The following is a 24503-nucleotide window of genomic DNA, read 5'->3' as shown; positions in this document are numbered from 1 at the left end:
GTACCTAAAGTATGTTGGAACTACTGAAGGGAGGACAGTGGTCCTATTTGATAAAGACAAAAATATTCTGTGAAGAACAGGCAAATGTGGGATCTTGACTCTACCTGAAAAATAATTATTTTCAACGAGGTTTTTTCCAAAGGCCAACACTGATCTTTTTTATCTTTTTGATTTAGTTCTTTAGGCAGAGCCGTCTTTAAATATATTTAGTTGTTTATAATCATTTCTTCCATAGCCTTACTGAAGCATTTCGTAATTAGAGCATTCACCTTAGGAAGTCTTTTAAAAATACAAATGTATTTATCTGCATGTTTATTGCCTGTTTTTAATAAAGATTACTTAATTAGAATAACGTAGAGCAAGTCAGGCCACTGGAGTAGTGGAAAATACAGCTGGTAGGCAGAGAGAAGTGGGAAAGGTTTAGGGGTGCTTGTTGCTTCCTGAGTATGGAGGTTTCCTAGTGCAGAACTGGCAGGACCAGAGCACTCTAAAAGGGCTTCCTTAGGAGAAGATACAGAATAAATGAAGGTCTCTGGTTGTACATTCATAATTTTGTGTAATCAGGTTCTTGGTTTTAGATGTTGCATTTTTAAGTTTTAGGTATTGATCTAACTATTCCAATTTTAAAAATTTATCAATCTTTGGTCTTATTTTGCTGTTTTACACAAAATAAATGTTTATTTCAGTGAATTCAACTAGAAGACGGTAACCTATTATATAGTTATGGCCTTACTGCTATCAGAGTATATCCTTTAGTTCTGGATTTCCCAAAGCATTGTCAAATTAAATTCTACAAAATCAAACTTGATAATACATTTCATATTTGTCACACTGCACCATTATGTTTAGCTATATTTATTTTATAGTGATTATACTATCTCTCCTGGTTGCCCCACACTAACTACTGACTGAGCCAAGAAGAACTCTAAGTTCATCCCTGACCTTTTTTAAAAAAATATTTTTTGGTTAGAAAATTCTGTGCAGAATTCAGATTGAAGAGAATGAGGTGAGGTGAGGTGACAATTCAGGAAGCACATTAGGTGGACCAAAAGTGTAAAGCAAGGTTAGGGCAGTTTAAATTCTCAATTCCAAGAAATTTTCCTTTTACCTCTTCTCATTACTCAAACTTTCTCATAGATTTCCCATTTGAAGCCACCCCTGTTAACAATTTTTCTAGGGGCAAGGTAACTGGATACATAAGAGATACCTAGAATATCCAGAAAATGTCAAGAGAAGTGGACTTGATAGAATAATAATTAGGCTGATAGGATAACTCCAGAAATGTCATAATTTTCTTCTAGAATAATGTACCCATTAGCAAAAAAAGAAATTCCAGTGATTCTTGAGGTTATTTCATATATTCTAGTTCACTTTAGGGGTCAGGAGTCTGTTCAGAAAGTGAGATATGTGTGCTTGTGACCAGCTCATGTAGATAAAGAGTGGTATGAAGAATCCTCCAATTGAAAAATCTCTCTTTAGTCTCAGTCCAGTCTGTAAATTATATATCCATTTTCAGCTAGGTTACTACACACTGTTCTTTTAAAATGTTTAATGTACTCATTAGACATCTGAATTGCAGTCATTGACATTTTAGTTTGAATTTCTTTAATCCAAACATTGATTGCCAAGGACATTTTCACTAAAGAGTAAGAGTATTATTGAGAGAATAAATGGGGAGTTGGAGGAATATTTATACATCAAGAAAACCTTTATGTCCAACCTAGGTAGGATACTTTGGATGGCTTAAGAACAATTAAAATTTGGGGACTGGAAGAAGGAATATTAGAAAGTGAGACAAAGATAGAAGGACACTGAAGAGAATCTTTGTCCCCTTTACAATGTTTAGCTGACCTGTGTGCCAACGAGAATGATCTGAGTGCCCACACTGTCATGTGATGGAGCTTTTATTTTGTGACTAAAATATGGCACTCTATCGGGATAAGGAAATGGTTGAATGAACTATAGGACTTTATATTTGAGAGAGAAAATAAAAAGGCCACCATTTGATAAAAGAGAATGGTATACATAATGGAGACTTAAAAAGTATAGTCAGCCCTCCATATCGGTGGGTCCTGCATCTGTGCATTCGACCAAGCATGGATTGAAAATATTTGGGGAAAAAAAAAAATTCCACAAATTTCCAAAAAGCAAAACTTGAATTTGCCCATGTGTTGAGTACTGCATTGAATCCTTGAGAATGAAGTGATATCTATGGTTGCATTAGGTATTATAAGCAATCTAGAGATGATTTAAGGTATATGTGAGGATATGAGTAGGCTATGTGTAAATACTAGCCAGGGACTTGAGCATCCCCAGATTTTGGTATGGGGGGGGAGGGATCCTAGAACCAATTCCCCATAGATACTAAGGTACCACTGTAATTGAAAGTATTAGAATACAAGTGCAAATTATAAGTGAAAACATTTTTTTAATTTATCTTTTTTTTAAATTTTATTGATACATAATAATTGTACATATTCATGGATTACATGTTACATCTTGATACAAGCACACAACATACAATGATCATATCAGGGTAACTGGGACAAGATTCACCTAAAACATTCATCATTGCTTTATGTTGGGAGCGTTTGAAAACTGAGTGAAAACATTTTTAAATATGTGAAAGTTGCTAGAGTGGTCTTTTAGCTTCAAATAAATATATGAGGCTTATATCAAAGCCTCAACTAATTAAAGAACTAAGAGAAAGAAGGAATATTCAAATATTTAAAGTAATCTAAAAAGCAACATGGTCAAAGAGTTTTTAAAATTATTTTTATTATTACCAGTGCTAGGTATTCATCCTATAGGATGTCATATTGTATAGAAGCAGGCACATCTACTTGATATGTACATAGGACGCTTTAAAAGTGGAGTGGAGTTGTAGTAGTAAATGTCACTAAAATAGGGTTTTTAAGATGTAGTTTGGGTAGAGTTGAGAGTATATAATAAAAATGATGAATTGACTCAAATATTCCTTTCCTGTTTTCTTTCTTTTAAGCACAGTTGTTTAAATTCCCTATATAGTTAGAGTACATGCACTTTTAAGAAAGCATTCTGCTGAAAGTAATTGGGCATTTTCCACGGTCACATAAATCTGCTGGATGGTGTTTGATATTCTTAGAAAGTCAGAAGGTAGGCATTTATAACTATCAGAGGGGTCCTCTACAGAGAAAATTCACACTGTTTAATAAAACAGAGCAATTAATGAGTTCTAGATAAATAAAATTCCTTTAAAGAAAATTTTATTCAGAAACCATTTAAAACTTAAGAAAGTAAAACATAGCAACACAATCCACTTTTGCTGTGAGAAAGATGTATGAGATGTATGTATGGTTATTTCAATGAATGGTCATGGAAAATTTATCTATATCATTACTCATAATGGTATAATTATGCTACAGAAGCAGCATCAAGAAGTAGTTTAAAGCAAAAGCTCTTGAGTCGAACTTCCTGGGTTCAGTCCTAACTTTACCACTTGATATTGATATTTAAAGTTGGAGTAGGTTACATGATTACTGTTTGCCTCTGTATTTTTGATGAGAATGAAGATAATAATACCAATTATTTCTCTGTGTTCTTTGAAAGATTTTTTTCTTTTTTTTTTTAAGCTTAACCAAGTAGTGTGTTCTTTGAAAGATTAAAGGAGATAATAATATGTGAACAATGCCTTGTGCATACAAGTACTCAGGATTAGCTTGTTATTAGAACTATAATGGCTTTTCTTCATTCAATTTCAGATTTATAGCTCAGACAATTGATACAGAAAACAAATTCACCTAAATCTTGAAAATTTTCCTGGAACATTGGAAATCTAGACAAGAAAGTTTATAGAACAAGTATATTAGACAGAAAAAAATCATTTCAATGGACATAAAAGCCCCACAGTATTTTATATTTCATTCCAATTTCTTGTGGCAGTGACAAAGAAGAGTGCCTAAAAATGAAGAGCTGGAAGAGCACAGGATCTCTATTATTTTTCAGTCACACCAGGGGTTTATGGCTCATGCTCATTCTAAATGATGGTACTCAAAGGCGAGGTGGGTCTCCTTTGGGAGTCAGGAAAATGCGTATAGTTGGAAAACATTCCTCACAATTAGTCCTATGTGTTCTCAGCCTCTTTTATATTGAAATTGGCTGCCATTCAATAGCATCCAATTCTTATTCTTCATGGACAGATGACATTGCTGATAGCACTTTCAGAGAAACCTGTATTTGCCTCCTCAAAACGTAGCATTGAATAAATGTCTCCTTCCACTGTTTAATAAAAACTAAAAGGTCAAAACATACATTTAAGCAGACAAATCAGTCTGAAAAGATACTTCTTTCAATATATGACTAACACAACACTGGGGGGTCATTATGGCTAAGGGGAAAAGATGTGGCAAAATCTAGTCACCGACATTCTGACCAAGAGCAAATTAGAAAACCAGAAGGTTTAGTTTGAAGCCTGTTAAGAGGCAGGTTGCCAAGAAAAGCACAACCTTGCAAGCTAGTGTAGTGCAAGACAGGAACACTGGCTATCTGAGTCTAGTACATTATAATGTACTGCTCAAATGTGGAGTGCAGCTAAAGAATGGGATATACAGATAATAGTGTTACCCAGAGAAAGCCTTTAGAGAATATGTCCAGGGAATATTTACATGGTTTGAGTTGGGGAAATGTATAGGCTTCCTGTATCGTTCATATGTAAAGAGAAGAACATTGGACACAAATGGATGCAAACAGCAATAAAGGGGATCAGTATAATTATTTCTTAGATAAGCTTTATGGCTGGTGAAACATTATCACCTCCTCAAGAAAGAAAAAAAAAGTAGCAAACACTTGAAGTGAGATGCACTGTTTAAAGTTATAGACAAAAAAACATTTAGAGCTCACCCCATTAAATATTTTGTCTTAAATAATTTCTTTATTAGTTGAAATGATAACAAAATTTAGTATATATTATGTGTCAGACATCAGGTCAGTAATCTAATATAAATTACCTAATTTAACACCCCAAACAAACATTCTATCAAAAAGTTTAGTGTTAATATAAATTACCTGATTTAGCACCCCAAACAAACATTCTATCAAAAAGTTTAATTATGTCTAAACCAGAGCTGTGTAGCAAAGTGCATCCATGGTTATTTGACTCCTTAAACGTTTTTAGTTTCAATAAATTTATTGAAATCTGTATAAAGAGGCTCAGTTGTTTTCCATTATAATAATATTAAACCCTGATTGGTCATACCATTGAAACAAGATCCCTCATATAGTTGCTTAACTCTTCTGTGTCTCTTCCTGCATAATATGGAAAAAGTCAGGAAATGTTTACACAATCCCACCAAACTCACCCTGACCTTAGGGCATCATGGCTTCTTCTCCATACCCTCCCCTTTGCAATGTTCCACCTTTAGCTATTTTTCAAGAATCTAAAGTGTCTTCTCTAACCATTTTATGTAAATGTATACATAAATTGCTCTCTAAGATAAAAGTTGGGAATATGGTATCATTTTCATATTTATTATTTAATTTAGTATCTCTTTCTCCCAATGGATTTTAAGCTCAAGACAGGACTTTTAAAAATGTTCTTGCTGTTTATCTTGTTTATTAGCAAATTGCCCAACATGTAATAGAAACACAATAAAAATTTGCTATGTGTATAAATGAAGTACATTATGCAGTATCCATCTTGCAAATAATATTTTCATTCTGTGTTAATGGTTAGTATATTAACATATGAGTAAACTGAATATAATTTACAAAGTAATAAATGGCATAGAAATGCAAGAAAAAGTGCCAATGTACAATATTTGTTCATTTTAACAACTTTATTCAGTACCAAATCTTTTTGGTACTGAAGATTTAATAAATGAAGAAGACAAAGTGTTTTCCTTCAAGGATCTCGCAGTCTAGCAGCGATATATACAGGTAAAGAGAGATGAGCAGACAGAGCATTAATAAACTCTATGGATTTAATCAATAGTTTTGATAATAAAAAATGCAAATCATTAAATTCAGTACAGTCCTTTTAATATTATATACCTGTGGGGTTAGTGATTACCTTCTTATATTCCCTAAATTATCAGTAACATAAAATATAGCATGAAATCAGAACAGCCATTTATCAAATGAATTTTATCTGAGGTACTTCACATTCATGTGAGATGAAATCAGTTATTTTGTTTAGTGTTATTTTAATTACCTCTTCAAATGTAATCCAAACTGAATAAGCTTACCATGTGCACATCGAGTGTTCTCCATTTTAAGTGTTTTACCCTCACGCCTGGGATCAAAGAGTGGATGATGATAATGAAAAAATTAGATAAATGAATGGCTAGGTTGAGCTATTCTATTTACTGCTAGGAAAAAGAAAAAGAAAAATAATTCAACAACGGGACCAACTTGCAAAAGTTAAAAAATATACAAACAAGAAATTTTCATACCTACTAGATGCCAGGTATTACGCTTTTGATGTATATTTTTATTTAATTCTTACAAGAATTAATCTTTTTAACCCCATTTTATTAATGAGGAAATCAAATTTTATGGTTAATATTTTATCCAAGTTTGTAAAATTAGTATGTATCAATGCCAAAACTATACTCTAGGACTTTGACAATAAAGCCACATAATTTATTTGTGTTTTAATGCCTCTCTGTATCATATTGCTACTCTATGTTCTGACATATCTTGTGGTCTTTTCAGAATGATGGCAGTCCCTGATTTCTAATTCAGAATTCTCCCAGAAGTTCTCAGACAGTAGGTAGCAGTTTTATTTGTATGTCTGAGTAGTCTATGGATGTGGCACACTCAACTAGTCAGAAATACTCATCCACAGCGAAGTCAAAGAATGTCCTGAGTTTATACTAAGATATTAGAAGAGGGAATAAAATCAGGAGTTGAAAAATTAGCAATAAAATAAAATGTATCTCTCTATCTTGCCATCTGTATACTGAAAGAATTGGATAAGTAAAATGAGTCAGCTCAAAGAGCAGAGAGAATGAGAAGGTTTCTTAAGGAGAAGAGTCTATATTATACTTAGTAAGAGAGGGATAAGACTGCCAGAGATTTTGTTTCCTGATTACCTATACAGCCAATCACATGCAGTTAAAAGAATTGACATGGAGAGAGTTGGAAGTAGAGCTGCCAACTATGAATATATACTTATATATATGTGAGATATATATATGTGAGATATATATAGATCACTCACATATGTCAATACTGATGGCTTGGAGAGCTTAGTGTAGGAATATTAATTACATCTCTCATTAGGCCCATCAGCCAATAATTCTTATATAGTATACAACCTTTAAAACCATCGACTGAGGCAAAAGAATTTGGCAAAGAGAATATATGGAGAACAAATAATAAAAATTACTAATTATCTCATGATCTAATAGATCTTATTTCATTCTTACCTTGGCTTCCAGAAAGTACAGTGACAAATCTATAGGATATTAATAGTAATTCTGTTGAACTTTATGATTGATTGATTTATATTTTCCTTTTCTATTTTTCATATTTCTTTGTAAAAATATTTTCATTCTTATGTACATTAAATCTAATAGGCTATAAAAAGCATATGTATATGTACACACACACACACGTCTATGTGAGTGTGCATATGTCTTCAGGATTTCATTTTTTTAAATAACCAAGTGTTATAAACTTAGGTTTCCTGGAGCAGAGAAGTGGCATCATTTATATCAAGGGTAATGTGTTTTTTCTTGGCACCTGGCACCAAATTATAAAAATTAACCCTTGAAGGGCTGAAAGTATAAATCATTTAAGTCAATTATAGAAAAAGCAGCATCCCTAGAACATGATTAAATTCACCACATATGACTGTATTCATTGAAAGTGTGATGATGTTAGGGCCCATACAGCCATTTTCTTCAGATGACAGTATGGATTGTGGCATAGCAGGATAAGGACCAAAGAAATTCTGCATTTTGGCTTGATATTCCTTGATAACAGATGACATTTTGATAATGTCATGTCTAAGTTTTGGTGTAAAAATTAAGAAAATAGTCCAGAAATAATTGTGAGAAAAATAGTTCAGTTCTTATTTTGGTCCTTTTAATATTATTTTATAATGTGTGATAACCACATTTTTTCACAAATAATACCACATGAGAAATTATGATGGAATGCAGGGTGCCATATGTTTGAATTTACTTACTCTTGATTGTCAAAGTCAAGCATTGTGTTTATCATTTGTGCTATAATATTTTATACCTCCCATAATTTTTCTATTAAAATAATATTGTTCTAAGTGATCAGTTTCTTTCTTAAAATCTTAGGAATTCACTAGAGCAGAAGACACAAGAGGCAACAAGATGCAGGGAAGGAAAATAAACTAGAGTCCATGGATAGACAGCATTGAGAAAATATTCACAGCCAATTTTAACTTAGGTGTTTGGTGTGTATACTACTGTAAGAAAATAAAGCTTACACCAACATTCTGAAATTGGATAAGGAAAGTAAGGGTAATTATATTCCCCTAAATTATTATTTCATAGCTAACCTTAAGCAACAGGGTAGACCACTAACCCTAAAAATAGGCAGTGAAATAAAGACCAAAGATACCAGTGAAAATTACTGTTTGCAGTTCAACAGACATGATTGGAAACGGAAATAAAATGAAAAAGGCAACAAAATGAAAACTAAAGGAAAACGAAATCAGACCAGATGTTGTGAATCTGTTTTTCATGCAGAGATGCTTAAATGCAAGGAATGGCCTTCCAGGCAAGGTTGCTGAGATAATAACACTGAATTTGTTCAAGGCGGTTTGATTAGATGGTCTGACAGTGGAAGTTTAGAACTAAAAGGAGAATAAGCCACGTAGGTTAACTGGGCTCTTTGCATTTTTAAAAAGAAATTTCCTATCTTTATTCAACATTTTGAATAAAGATTATAGTTCTTCCACTTTTTATTTAGTCTTAACATCAAAAACATAACCTGTTTTGTGTCATGTTTTTATCCATCTTTTCAGCAGCTTACCTCTTGTTATTACCAGCAGTTCTTGCTGTCATGTTACCTTTCTTCCTGATTTATAATCTGGCTTCATTACAGTACCTCCACCAGCTTCCCCTACCGTGATCCTTATTATCTGGATGTTTGTTCCGTGAGCTACTGTCTTTCATCATGTCTGAGTCTTGGCAAAAATTTCTTCTAAATATAAGTCCTCATAGATAGATTACATTGGTCCCATGTAATCACCGAAATTGTTGGACATATGATTGCTATTCATGCCAGTTTTCATTTTAGAAGTTTCTATAAGACAAAAATTTGTTCTTAAGCACAGAATTAGGAAATAAAGGAAATATTTTTTTTTTAGTATTTAGATAGGCAATTTTTAAATTTCCATTCCTTTTCCTAAATCTGATCTAAACTAAACCTTTTGTACATAAAGCCCACAAACTGTATTTTGCATGTTGTGAAAGAAGCAATTAAAAATAATTAAGATGTGCAAAGGAAAAAAAGAATGTAAACAATAAATAAGTCATCTAATAAAATATTTGTAAACTGGTTATGAAACATAACACTTTGTCAATAAAATACCTTTTAAAAAGTGTTCAGTTTTATATAAATATCACTCTAGCAATGAATTCCCCAGTCAGTTACGTGTCTCCAAACTCTCAATAACCATTGACATCAGTGCCTGTTAAACATATACTTGTCATTTTGATAGGAAGATTGTGCCATCCCTATTCCCACAATCATTCAGGAACTTGTAAATACACAATTAATTTTTTAAACATTATTTCTACAAAGACCAAGACATACACATTGTGATCAATCTGATCTCAATGGGGCAGTCCATAGTATATGATGCAATGATGTACAAACATAGAAAGCAGAAGTATGTTATTGGAAAAGGAAATGGTCTAGCATGGTTAACCCATGTACATTATGGCATTAATTATATTCTCTTGAGATATTTGTTTAGGTGCTTATTGCTATGATTAAACTGTGAGTTCTTTTAAAGCAAAGACAGTGGATTATTTATCTTGACATTTCCTACACCTCACAAAACATCTAGTAATAGGAACTCTGTAAATATTCATTGAATGAATGAATATATCATTATTCAATGAAATATTAAATGAATTTATTAATTTAAGATGTTAATACATATATGTACTCATTGAATGAAAAAACAGTGACAGTTCACAATTAGTATCATTTTTCAGGCAGAAAAAGGAAGAGGAAAAACAATCCTGGAAGAACTAAGGATGTTAAGGTTTATCTGTGGGTATCAGTGCTATATTTACTTCAGCAATATATAGTTGAAAAATGATAGTTTGCTTAACTCACTAAGTATTACCTATAAAGGTTCTCCATTTAATAACAGTTGCTAATTAAGGATAGAGTATAATTAATCATTAAAATAATATTGCATATGTATTACTGCATACAGTATTATTTTATTCAAAATATATAAATGTTTTAAAAATTGAAAAATTATTCATAATGCCACTACCTATTGAAAAATACGATTAGGAGTTTGGAAATTATATACTTTTTCTGAGAAGGTATATAATTATATATTATATAGTAGATAAATAAATATATATATGTGATTTTTAAATGAAGGTTCTATTTTAATAGATATATATCCTGATTGTTTTCTCTTAAAGTTATCTCATAAGCATCTTTTTATGCAACTTAATTATTTTATAAGTTTTTGAATTGGTTTGTAACATTCTATTAAATGAAATTACTGTTTACGTTCACCAACAGTGTGCATTATAAAATAAATTTATTGTTGGTGTCATTTCAGTAAGTAGCTTTGGTTTAAACTTTCTTATGACATGAATCTGTAAACTTATGTATGTGCAGGAAGGCATTTTTGTTACTAGAAAAGGAATTTCTTTGAGAGTGATAATCTGGGGACTGTCATTTCCTAACCTAACTCCACCAATCCACTGCACAGTAGACCAAAGAATGGACGCATTTCTAAAAATGCTTAATATTAATAAATATTCCAATGATTTGTTGTGAAGCCATGGCTGAACTGCTTATAGACATTTCTGTATCTGACATAAACTAGATACATGTACAAGGTATTAATACACGTGATCAGCTGTAGCTGTCACTTTTATGCAGATGCTCAAGCTGTAATTCAAGTGAAAACCTTTTTAATCATGCTCCTGACATTTTAATTCATGACAGCTTTACTAAGTAATTTCAATACTTTTTAAAATAAACTTTGGTAAATTACATCATTAATTATTTATGACTGATTACATCCTGCTTATTAGGAAAAAAATTGGTTAAATATAACCAAAAGTTAGTATTCTTCTTTTAATATCTGAATAGATCTATGTTTATTCAATAAGACTTTGGGTCCAGTATATGTTTTCAGAGTTAAATTAGAAAATCAAATAACAGTATATATATAGATATATAGAGTATCAAGAATTAGAGAACTCAAGAGAAAAATTACTGATGCTGGTGAAATTGGGATCAAGTTCAGAGGTTACAGAATGGCTATGAGTGGGATCCATTAGAGACTTTTCTACAGAACTTTGTGGCAGCTTCATGGAGAAACTTCATGGAAAGATAAATGATAAGCATAGACTCTTTAAAAATCTGCACTAATATAAAATATATTGAGTTCCCTGAAAACATGGTACCTATACATTTTAAGCTGTATTTTTTACCCTTTATTTTTTATTAGTGCTTGTAATTTGCTGTCAAAATTACATTTAGTTTTGTTGGGATTTACATATTGTAAAAACAATCATCACAGAATATTTTGTGAATGGCACTGATTTGGGAATGAGAAATCACACTTTGGGTTTGCTTTTAACCTCAAGGACTTCTTTGTCATATGTGTGTGGTAAATTTAAGATTTTAATTATAGGCTCCTTTAAACAGTTAAAAATGACACTGAGAAGAAGAATTTGTCTGATAAAGAGGGATCTGTTCTGTCAATTTCTGCACATCTGAGCAAAATAGAAATATAATTAAAAAAAAAAAAAACAACAAACGTTGTACTTAACTTTAAAATGAATTCATTTCCTAGGGAAGTGAACTTCCCTAAGGCATATATCCTGTGAAAACTGTAAATAAGACCCAAGCTCTCCAGATGAGATGGAGTCCAACTGGCTGACAGAAATGCCTAAATTAAGATAATAGGAACCTAATGGCCATGGTGAGTGAGAAAGGAGTGGTCATCTACCCCTTTGTTCCCAGAGAGGGCAGCTCTCTGAACTTAAGACACTTCCTGTAACCAGAGCTGAGACAACATGGCTGGAAAACTCCTCCCACCAGCCACCTAAAAGGGGCACCCAACAAAGACATCTGGTTTGGGGCCTGGAAACTATTCCAGTTGGGACTCAGTTGTTTTCAACCAATTGGAACTGAACAGGTTTGTACCCTTCATTTGCATATGGACCTGACTGAGGGCTGGGGTGGGAACTTTCCCTGTTTAAGGGAGACCCTCCCCCTCATTGTTCTCTGGAGCACTCTCTCCTTTTATACCTTCTCCCCAGTTTGCAGATTATATTTTCACAGAAAATCAAGCTCTCCTTTTTTTCCCCGTCAGGAAACTCATGGTCTTTTGTTAACAATCTAATAATAGTGTTGTCCCTTTTACTCGTTAGCCTTTCTTCCTGTGTGTGTACAGTTACTGTATTTTAGAAGGTCATCAAAATAATTGAACTGTATACTTAGTATTCTAGGGGGAAAAGAAAGAAAAAATAAGTAAAATTTACCAGCTCATAAGCAACTCATTTGTTCTTGATTTTATCTGTACGTTTTATGTGCTTTATTTCTAAAGGTTTCTACATCACTACATGTGTCATTTACCTCTAGGAGACCGTTTTAAGCGGTGCCCAGATTTGCATCTCTCTGCCCAAAAGTACGAATTTCATAACTTGACATCCAAGTTCTATATTTTGAACCATGAAAAAGAAATAGCATCCGATTGAATACTGTTTTTGACAAGAGTATCCAGCAACAGAGGCATTACACATTAGCATCCGGTGTGTGGGAATTGAATGGTTTTATTGCATAGTACGGGAGACTTGCTCACTACTGTCTGTTCCTGCTGACAGTCCTGATGTTCAGTCTGGTAAAATCCTCAAAGCATTTGTTTTTTTAACCCAGTGCTTTGTTATTAGATGTTAATAGGTTCTTGGTCTATGGGAAAGGAAGCCATGGGACAATTAACATGAAAAAACTCAGTGTTAAAGGAGGCAGTGGAAGAGAGTATGGTCTGAATAAGAATAAGGTTTGTTTTACTTTTTCTGTTTGTTTATTTTGTCAAGATAAGAGCAGAATAAAATGCATTAACTTAGACTTTAGCTCCTACACCAGAATAGCTAAGTAGCTGAGACATTAAACTTCATTTGTTAATTTATTCTTCTATGGCCATCTTCCCTGATGATGTCTCTAGAATACTTTAGTTTCCCTCTAGCTATGATGCCTCCATACAGATCCAGAATGTTAACATTACTAGAGCATTGTCCATGTAAGCTTTGCAGAATTAAAATTATCCTTCTAAAAATGCATAGATGATATCTCATGCTCAATTTAAATTAATGTGAAAACTTATAATGCATTCAGGTATACATTATAATTGTGTTAACAGAAAAGAAAAAACTTTAAAATGATTTAAAGAGGTTTATTCTAAGCCAAATATGAGTGACCACAGCCCAGAGTTCCACAAACTCAAGAGTTCCTAAAAAAGTATACCTGAGGTTGTAGGGTTACAGTTTGATTTTATACATTTTAGAGAGACAGGAATTTCAGGTAAAATCATAAAGAAATACATGGAAAGTATATATTGGTTTAGCCTGAAAAGGTAGGATATCTGCAAGCAGGAGCTTGCAGGTTATAAGTGGGTTCAGAGATTCTTTGATTTGTAATTCATTAAAGAAATAAAGATTTGTCTAAATGCTTCAAATCAGTAGAAAAAATGTTTTAAGATAAGGAAGTTTATTAATCTTAGAGCAAGCCACAATATACTGACTCAAAGTGATCTGTTAAGCAAATTGATGGCCTGCAGACTTGAATTTTTTTCCTTTTCCTTTTCTTTTTCTCCCCTTCCCTTCCCTCCCCTCCCCTCCCCTCCCCTCCCCTCCCCTCCCTTCCCTTCCCTTCCCTTCCCTTCCCTTCCCTTCCCTTCCCTTTTCTCCTCCTCTTTCTTTTCTTTTTTTTGAGACAGAGTCTCTCTGTCTCCAGAGCTAGAGTGCAGTAACATCATCATAGCTCTCTATAACCTCAAACTCCTGGGCCCAAGTGATTCTCCTGCCTCGGCCTCCTGAGTGGCTGGGATTACAGGTGCACGCCACTATGCCAGGCTAGTTTTTCTATTGTTTTGTAGATACCAGGTCTCACTCTTGCTCAGGCTGGTCTTGAACTCTTGGCCACAAGCAATCCTCCCATCCTGGTCTCCCAGAATGCTAGGATTAAAGGCATGAGCCACTGCACTGGACTTGCATGTGTGACTTAACCTTTGCCTTGCATGGCTTCCTGTTTGAAATTAGTCTAAACTCTCAAAGGAAGGAGATATAACAAGGCTACCTCCCTTTCCTTCATGGCCCAGAACTCAGTTTTGAGGTTTTTCTGGGGCCCCCTTGGCCAAGAGGCAGTCCATTCAGTCAGTGGGGTTGAGGGGGAGGAAGGGGTACCTCAGGGTTTTATTTTTGGTTTACAATAGTATAAAGAATCTTTTGCAACATTTCTATAAAATTTAGAAAATATTTTAAACCTTCAATTTCCCCTTCCCATCATACATTTGGAATAGCTGAACCATATAATTATAGAATCAGCATATCTTAAAGCCAGATTAGACTTTAGCATTGACAGAACTTAGCAAGTTAGACAAACCTTGGTTTTGAGTTATGACCCAATTACTTTATGAATTTTGGGAAGATACTTACCTGCTCAAAGCCTTGATTTATCTTCAACTATAAAAATGAAATGTAACAGACATGTATCTTGGAATTATTATAAGAATTAAAAGTAATAATGCATATACATTATCTAGCAAAATGTCTGAGAAACAACAGACGCTCAAAAAGTATTTGTAAAAAACACAAACCAGTTGACAACCAGAAGATACTACTACGTGAAGGAGAGAATAGTTGGGGGAAAGAATAGCACCAAAATTTTTCTTACTTACATTGTTAGAAAAATTGAAGTATGTTCAAAATTCCTGCCTAATTAATTGTAGATACCTGTAGATAATGTATGTTATTGAATATATAGAATTAAACATTACAGTTTTCTTCCAATTTTAGAAGCTAAACATTAGAGTGCTTATTAAGGGTCTAAACTGAACTTGATACCGAATGTAGAATGTTTGAATAATCTCCCTTGTTATTACTGTTGATGAACCAATATTGATATATTATTATTAACTAAACTCTACAGTTTACACTAGGGTTCACTGTGTGTTGTAAATTCTATGGGTTTTGAAGAATTTATATTGGCATGAATTTGCCACTATAGTGTTATGCAGAATAGTTTTACTACCCTGAAAATCTCTTTGTCTGGATGTTCCATAGTTTCTTTATCCATTCGCCCACTGAAGGACATTTTGGTTGCTTCTACTTTTATGGCAATTATAAATAAAACTGCTATAAATATTCATATGCAATTTTCATGTGAACATAGGTTTTAAATTTGTTTGGGTAAATACCAAGGAGGGTGATTGTTGGATTGTACAGAAATAATAATTCTGTACTTTGTATGGAACCAGAGAAGACCCTGTATAGCAAAAGCAATCATAAGGAAAAAGAACAAATTGGGAGGTATCAATTTACCAGACTTCAAGCTATACTACAAGGCTATAGTAACTAAAACAGCATGGTACTGGCACAAAAAGAGAGACATAGACCAGTGGAACAGAACTGAGAACCCAGATATAAAACCATCCTCATATAGCTATCTAATCTTTGGCAAAGCAGATGAAAACATATACTGGGGAAAAGAATCAATACTCAATAAATGGTGCTGGGAAAATTGAATAGCCACGTGTACAAGAGTGAAACAGGATCCACACCTGTCACCTCTCACAAAAATCGACTCACGGTAGATAACAGACTTAAACTTAAAGCATGAAACTATAAGAATTCTAGAAGAAAATGTTGGAAAAACTCTTATAGACATTGGCCTAGGCAAAGAATTTTTAAAGAAGACCCCAAAGGCAATCGCAGCAACAATAAAAATAAATAAATGGGACCTGATCAACTGAAAAAGCTTCTGCACAGCCAAGGAAATTATCACAAGAGCAAACAGACAATCTACAGAATGGGAAAAAATATTCACATGTTACATATCTGATAAAGAGCTGATAACTAGAATCTATATAGAACTCAGGAAAATTAGCAAGAAAAAAAATCAAACAACCCATTAAAAAGTGGGCAAAGGACATGAACAGAAACTTTGCAAAAGAAGACAGACTAATCGCCAACAAACACATGAAAAAATGCTCAACATCTCTAATCATCAGGGAAATGCAAATCAAAACCACAATGAGACATCACTTAATTCCAGTGAGAATGGATTTTGTCAAAAAGTCCAAAACCAACAAATGCTGCCATGGATGCAGAGAGATAGGAACACTCATACACTGCTGGTGGGACTGCAAACTAGTACAACCACTATGGAAAGTAATATGGAGATACCTCAAATAACTAAATGTGGAACTGCCATTTGATCCAGAAATGCCAATACTGGATATCTACTCAAAGGAAAAACAGACATTCTATAAAAAAGACATCTGCACTTGAATGTTTATAGCAGCACAGTTCACAGTTGCAAAGATGTGGAAACAACCCAGTGCCCATCACTACATGAGTGGATTAATAAAATATGGTATATGTATACCCATGGAGTTCTACCCAGCCATAAGAAAAAAGATGAGCTACCTATTGTATTATCCTGGATGGAGCTGGAGCCCATTATACTAAGTGAAGTATCACAAGAATGGAAAAACAAGCACCACCTGTACTCACCATCAAATTGATATTACCTGATCAACACTTATGTGCCCATGTAGTAGTAACATTCATCGGGTGTCAGGCAGGTGGGAAGGGGAAAGAGAGGGGATGGGTATATTCAGACCTAATGGGTCCAGTGTGCACTGTCTGGGGGATGGACAGGCTTGAAGCTCTGACTTGGGTGGGGCAAAAGCAATATGTGTAACCTAAACATTTGTGCCCCCATAATATGCTGAAATCAAATTTAAAAAATATATTTAAAAAATTCCTCTAAAAAATAAAAAAAGAAAGAAAGAGTATGTTTAGTTTTGTAAGAGACTGCCATTATGTCTTCCAAAGTGCCTGTACCATTTTGCATTCCATCGAGCAAAAAATGAAGAGTCCCTGTTGCTCCACATTTTCACCAGCCTTTGATGTTGTCAATTTTTTAGATTTTAGTTATTCAAATAGGTGAAATTCCTTGATGATAAATGATATTGAGAACCTTTTCATATGCTTATTTGTAACATACATATTCTTGGATGAAGTGTCAGTTCAGGTATTTTACTCATTTTTCAACTGAGTTTTTTCTTTTCTTATTATTGAGTTTTAAGAATTCTTTGTATATCTTGGATAGCAATCCTTTGTCAGATATTTGTTTTGCAAATATTTCTATCTGTGGATTGTCTTTTCATTCTTTTAACAGTGTCTTTTGCAGAGTAGCAGTTTTAAATTTTTATGAAGTCAAATGTATCAATGTTTTTCTTTTGTTAATTATGTTTTTGGTATTACTGTATTCAAAAAGTCATTGCCAAATTCAGGATCCCCTAGATTTCTTTTCTTTTTTATCTTACAGGAGCTTTATAGTTTTGTATTTTAAATGTAGGTCTGTGATTCAACATATAATTTTTTTAACATAATTTTTGCTTCATATTTTTTCCCCTGGATAGAGCCATACTTGAAAAATTAGTAGCTTCCAAGTCAAAGCATACAGTCTGAGAATAATTTTCTAAATTTGAAAGCATGGCTTTTACAAATTTAGAGTGAACACGTGCCAAAAATTTATTATTGAGAGGCACTAAGATGATAAATCTTGTTTAAAGAAAATTGGATAAAAAAAAGAATGGTTCAATAAAATTTTGTCATTTAGAAACAAAACTTGTTAATGCCCTACAGAGCAATAAAACTATAACCTTTAGGATTATCTTTCCTACAAAAATCTTTCCTATTTCTACCATATAAAAGTTATTTAAATTACTATATGATAAGAATCACTTACATGTCTATCAGTTTTAAAAACAAAATGAGCATCAATTCCTACAGAGTTGTAAAATATACTAATCAATAATAATGACAAGCAGAACAAAGATACACACTCCTGGAGAATCAGATATTTGCCAGGTGGGCCTGATTTTCAGTGTCTGTCCAGTAGAACACTGAAAACACAAGCAGTAGTCTATTTTGCCTGTTTCAAACTTTTGAAAAATTTCTGAACAACTTCACAGTAGAAATTGTTATAAGAACCTACTTAAGATATACTGAAAGAAATATAAAGATTTCAATGACTTGCTGTGGGCATGTATGTGCGTTTTCTGTAGAATTGTGCAGAGTTTCTATAAGTATAATTGATAACTAGTTTGGGAATAGCAATCTTAGACTTTATTTTTCTTTTGATTATTATCAGAGGTAAGTCAGGTGAGTTCAAGCTCTCTAAAAGCTCTAGAAAGAATAAGCAGCTTGTGGTGCAGAGAAACTGAGCAAAATTTTGAAATAAAGTTGAATAAAATTTTATTAAAATTATAAAATGATTATAATTTTGACTATTGTATTTTGGGAAGAATAATAGACAATGAAATAAAAAGTGTTTTTCCCCACTAGTTACTAGATTGTAAACCCTTTGCAGACAGGAACTGTGCTTTATTTATCTTTTATATAATCTACATTTTGTAATATATAGTAAGACTTTGGGGAGAGAAGACAGAGGAAAGGATTTAGGATACACAAAGGGGGTGAGGAATTTTACATTTAGCTATATGCATGCTCTTTATTCTCAAAGATAGTACTTAAATCTTTCTGTGGGATATTAGTTAATTTGAAAACCAGTCATCATGATCAAATTCTAGCCCAACAGAAATTTTGATCACCTTTAAGTAGATACATAAACTACAGTTAACTGAGATACTAATACACTCCACTTGCTTTTTAGTTTCATGTATTTTTGGTAAAGAGGAAAGAAAAATTACTGTTTTTGTTTGTTGAACATTTGTTCAGTTGCCTATGTAATGGGCTTTAAATTTACTGCTATGGAGCCAGGTGTCCAAAAATGGAAACTTGTTTTCTTATAATTAAATTTAATTTAACTCTCTGAGCTCATATATACTGGGTAGCTAATCTTAATCTTGCCAATTTAGGAAATTCAATATATTTTGGATTATAATTCAGTTTGTTTAGAAAAAAATAGTTAATATCCTTTTCTCTCTTATTCTGCTCTTATCCTTGGAGTCTTTATTTTATATATCCAGATTATCAAGGGAGGAAATTGTTGATGGAGTATTATTCCTTGCTTGATGGATTATAGCATAAATTCTCTTCCGCTTCAGACTTTGCCATTGATATATTTAAAGTCCACCTTCAGGAATTAAAAGCAAAAACTCATACCGTACAATAAAATCTGGCTTTTACAAATAAAATGTACTTCTACTTTCAGTCTATTCTGTGGGTTATAGATTTATAAAATTCTACTTTGGAGGTCAAATACCAGTAAATTAACTGGATTTTGTCTTCTATTACACTGTCCCTGGGGCAATAGATTTGGCCTTCAAATTCTGGCTTTAATTGTGGAAAACTGAAGAATTAAGAAAAATTATACTTTTTGAGAAAAGGCATTTCAAAATGTTGTGCAAAAATTACTGCAGTGATTAAAGGTGATTTAGAGAAGTTTGCAACAAATGAAATGCCTTTTCGTCAAAGATCAGTTCCTTTATTGTCCTGTGTACTATTATTTACCAACATAATAGAAATCACCCTTTACATCTCAGGATGGCTATCAAATGATTGATTGAAATTACTAGTAATTCACCAATTCTCTGCTCTTCAATGAATGCATTTCAGCATTTGCCACTAGCATCGTGACATTCCACCACTCACCTCAAGTCAAATGTTAAGCTGATACTCTCTCTAAAGCTGTTAAATCTTTCCTATGTGTCAATACTTCAAAGCATAATATTCTAAATATGGTCTTTCTATAATAACATATTCTCTTTCTTTCAAATATGATTTTTAAAATGAGGTAATTGCTGAATTCAAGAATGTCTACAGTTGATAAATTAACTGGAGGAGAGTTTCTAATGATGCTTACTGTGTGTAATGAGTAAACCCATTCCGTCAGTGAAGTCTAGGAGATACAACAGGAAGTTCTATAGAAAGTACTTGGTATTTTTTTCTTTCCTGGAGGTTTAAGGGCTGTATAGATGGTGTGAAAACTCGAGCAGTTCGTGAAGATCTTTTAGCTACTTAAATTTACCTGAAATATGAATAACAAAGAAATAATCATTTTTAAGAAATTAATGTTTAGTTATTGTGCATATGTGGGAGGTACCCAACATTTTGACTTTCTTTTTCTGGAATTCTATGTTTAGTTTCATGCAAATAGTTGTTGCTAACATTCTGTGAAACATTCAGGGTAATGAGAAAGTGTCACAATAATGGAAAATTTGCAAATTTTTCTAAAACTTTTATGCCATATTTAATTTTAGAAACTCCACACATTATTTAGGCATCAACTCCAATATCCTTACTACAGTGGCCTCAAATTAAGTCTGGTTATATGCTTCCTGCCACTTATTTCACTTGTTGCCTCATATTATATATGTTCATTTAGGACTTTTATTTCCATATCTGACTTTACCTCTTTAATTCTTCAACGAGATTAACACCATGGCTTCTGACAGCATTATTTAATTGCAAAGAATAACCATACAACCTTGTGTAAAGCCAAACAAAAAAGAACCAGAAAAATCCCTGCTTTAAGTAATAAAATAAATTGGTGAGCATATATATCATTGTTTATATAAGAGATGAACACTCAGTACAGTGCTAGTGAATTTTTTTTTATATTTTCTCCTGTGCAAAATTCACTAGGAAACAAAAGTTTGTAGCAGCTATGGTTTCATCTTTAATTAAACAAATTACAGAGTTTCTTATGTAATTAATCTTCTAAGAATGAACATTGTTTTTTTCCCCTAAACATTTTTTCACTTGTATAGGACTGAGTAAAAATAGCTCTGCAATGTAAAATTAAGCACCTTTAGTGAATATAGATTAAACATTCATTGTATACATATACATTGTGTTTATTTCTAAAAAACACTTGCCAATGTACTTGGAAAATGACAGTTTTTTAATGTATCATTAAAGTACACCTCTGTGGACTTTTAAAAACAGATGATCATTGTGCCTTCTAGACTGAAACTTGTACTTCCATTCTGGAGGAAATATGATGATATTGATACACAGATGCTTTCTGTTGAGATAAGACCATGCCTGGATCTTTCATAGTCCTTAATGATACATCCATAACTGAAAGCTACAAATTAGGTTAAAACCCTAGTGAATTGGCTGGGCCCAGTGGCTCATGCCTATAATCCTAGCACTCTGGGAGGCCAAGGCAGGAGGATCGCTTGAGGTCAGGAGTTTGAGACCAGCCTGAGCAAGAGCGAGACTCAGTCTGTACTAAAAACAGAAAAAATTAACCGGGTGTGGTGGTGCATACCTGTAGTCTCAGCTACTTGGGATGTTGAGGCAGGAGGATCGCCTGAGCCCAGGAATTTGAAGTTTCCATGAGGTAGGCTGACACCATAGCACTCTGGCCTGGGCAACAGAGTAAGACTCAAAAAAAAAAAAAAAAACCTCACTCTAGTGAATGTATAATGAAGATTTTTTCAGTCTTTAACTTTTTCATGTAAATGATCCAACTGTCCTTGTTATGGGTTAAACTGACATAATTTCAGGCTACAGAAATGTCTACCTATGCTTATAATCTATAATTTAGGATTTAGATGAAATAAGTTTCTGTTGCCAGGTATGCCTTACAAGAGAGTGTTATTCACTCATTCAACAAACATTATTGTCAACCTAACAAGGCCCCAACATTATAACAGGTATTAGATACAATACCTCAAGGAATAAGATAAAATTCCTGCCTTCAGATGTATTTCACATTCTACTAGAGAGATAGTTTTATAAGTAGTTCATTAAAACACAGGAAGAAGCTCTAATGGAAGCATATAAATCATTTTATGGGGATCCCAAATATTGATAACATGGAACCATGTTTGTCTTGTAGGGAATGAGGAGGTCAGTACAGATTTCCTGAGGAAGGAATATTTGATTTGTGTCTTAAAAGAATAGTAGGAGTTGAGCAAGCAGAAAAAAGGGGATAGGCAGTCTAGGTCAAGGTTCTAATAGTCCCACAGGACAGAGGCATGGAAGAACATGGAAGATTTTGGAAATCATAAAGTACATATAATTGAAACATACAGGGCCTACAGAGGAATGATAAAAGGTCAAAAATGTCAACAGGAACTATATTCTATGGTAGTTTGATTTTATTTTCTGTACAGTAAGAGAAAGGTGTGACTCTGTAAGGTAATGTCTTTGTGAATGATTTTCCTCTGTAGCTTACACACAGATAGTCAGCACATATACACAAGTGGATTGACAGAGAGACAGAGAAAAAGATTTAATGATATGTTCTGGAATTACTGAGATCTTTTTGTTGTAGTTGTTTTCTGTGTGTGCTTTTAAGAAATAGAGTGTTTAAAGATGTTGGATGGGGATTCACGCGATAAAGCCAGAACCCAAAACTTTCATTATTTTAGTATTCTTTTAATTTCTTAGGTATCATTGCCCATGTTTGTTTATATTCCACATATTTGTCCATCTGTACTTATTAGTTTTATCTTGGTGTATTAATCGTTTTATAGAGAAAGAAAATATTATGTTGCTCTGGTAGTAATTCCTTGCTGTCTTCATGCTCCTAGTCATGCAAAGAGGGGAAGGGAAGAGGAAATCAGGAAACACTCTTCAGAGTAGGCAATTTTCTCTGGAATTAGTTTGCTGCAAATAATTAATGTTTTTAAAGCCTCACACACACACATACCTATATAAGGATGTTTTTACAGACTTTGGGAAGTTATTGTTTTACAATATAAAATTATATTTTTGACATTTTTCATTATTAATTTACAAGGTTTCTGTAATATGGTAATCCTCATTGTAAGTCAATAAATACCAGTTAAATGGAAATTCTTAGGTTTATTTTTCAATATATTTAACATAGGTGGCTATTTTGCAAAATTATATGACTTCTATAGTATTGCTTTTATTTGGAAGGCAGCATTCTATCATTACATATTTTTATTTTAATCTGGAAACTGTCTCTAATTTCCACCTATATGACACTCTAAAATCTAATCTGCTGGAACTAGAATGTAAAATAATATGTAATCAATAATCACTTTTAAAAATATAAAATTTTATATTTCATGGATTTTGCTGTTAAAGAATAAAGGGATCTAAGCAAAATATATCTCTAAGGTTTCTTCATAATTCTCAATATCCCCCATTCCCAATATGCACTGTATCTGAAGTCAGAAGTTAACATAATTATAGTATGCTAGATTTGTGTGATGAAAAAATACACACATTCCCAAACTAATTTGATTTGTTTACTTACAGAAAGTCACATCCTGGAAGATGTCAACAAGTGCATCATAGCCTTAAGAGACCAGGATGCTGATAATTTAGACCGTGCTGCAGGTGCCATCAGGGGCCGGGCGGCAAGAGTTGCTCACATCGTCACAGGTGAAATGGACAGTTACGAGCCAGGGGCTTACACGGAAGGTGTAATGAAAAACGTTAACTTCCTTACAAGTACTGGTAAGTCTCAGTCCCCAATAACAGCTGCACTGTTTCTGATATTTCAATGTACATAGCTAGCAAATATTCCATATCTGTGGAAAAGAAATCTCAGTCTGTGTTGCTTATTTTGGCATACATTGCTATACTACCTGGTGCTTTCATACTGTGGTTATGTTATTTGAAATTTATTTTTGAGAAGTAAATATGTTCATTGGCAAAAGAGGTCTTTTATAAATACATACATTATATAAATTACCCACAGGCCTTAGCCACTTATGAATGTTTGTTAATACCAGAGCTGTTAGGAGATATAATTAGGCCAGTATGGTATTAAGTATGTAAGTCTCCAAACCCTCTTTTAATTACATCATTGGTACCCTCAGGTTTTTGTTTACATTACTTAAACACAGCAAATTTGTCCTTTGTTTTCAGACAAACGCTCTCTACCTTCATCTGCAGACTTTTTACAAAATAATATTTTGTTCTTGCATATAATCTTCTTTGATTGCATAAGAAATATGGAACTAGGATTTTGTTTTGGTTGCAGCACCCAGGTTAATATTTTCTAAAATAGCCAGTAATGCTTAGTTTTGAATCACTCAGTAAAATGACATTCTTATTTTTAACGTTATTATTAAACTCACATAAATGTCT

At 33.2% G+C, this 24503-nt stretch overlaps 1 protein-coding gene across 1 annotated transcript in view; it reads left to right on the top strand.

Annotated features, from left to right (window-relative positions):
• CTNNA3 (catenin alpha 3) overlaps positions 1-24503 on the top strand; it is a 1449816-nt gene that overhangs the window by 1062017 nt on the left and 363296 nt on the right. Inside the window, exon 12 of the mRNA XM_045568380.1 lies at positions 23667-23867. Within this exon, the coding sequence (XP_045424336.1) occupies positions 23667-23867 (201 nt within the window). The remainder of the gene's footprint in view (positions 1-23666; positions 23868-24503) is intronic.

The sequence above is a fragment of the Lemur catta genome, chromosome 14 (assembly GCF_020740605.2).
Source record: "Lemur catta isolate mLemCat1 chromosome 14, mLemCat1.pri, whole genome shotgun sequence".
Classification (NCBI taxonomy): Eukaryota; Metazoa; Chordata; class Mammalia; order Primates; family Lemuridae; genus Lemur; species Lemur catta.
Note: the sequence above shows the minus strand (reverse complement) of the source record. Positions and strands in the feature narration are given on the sequence as shown.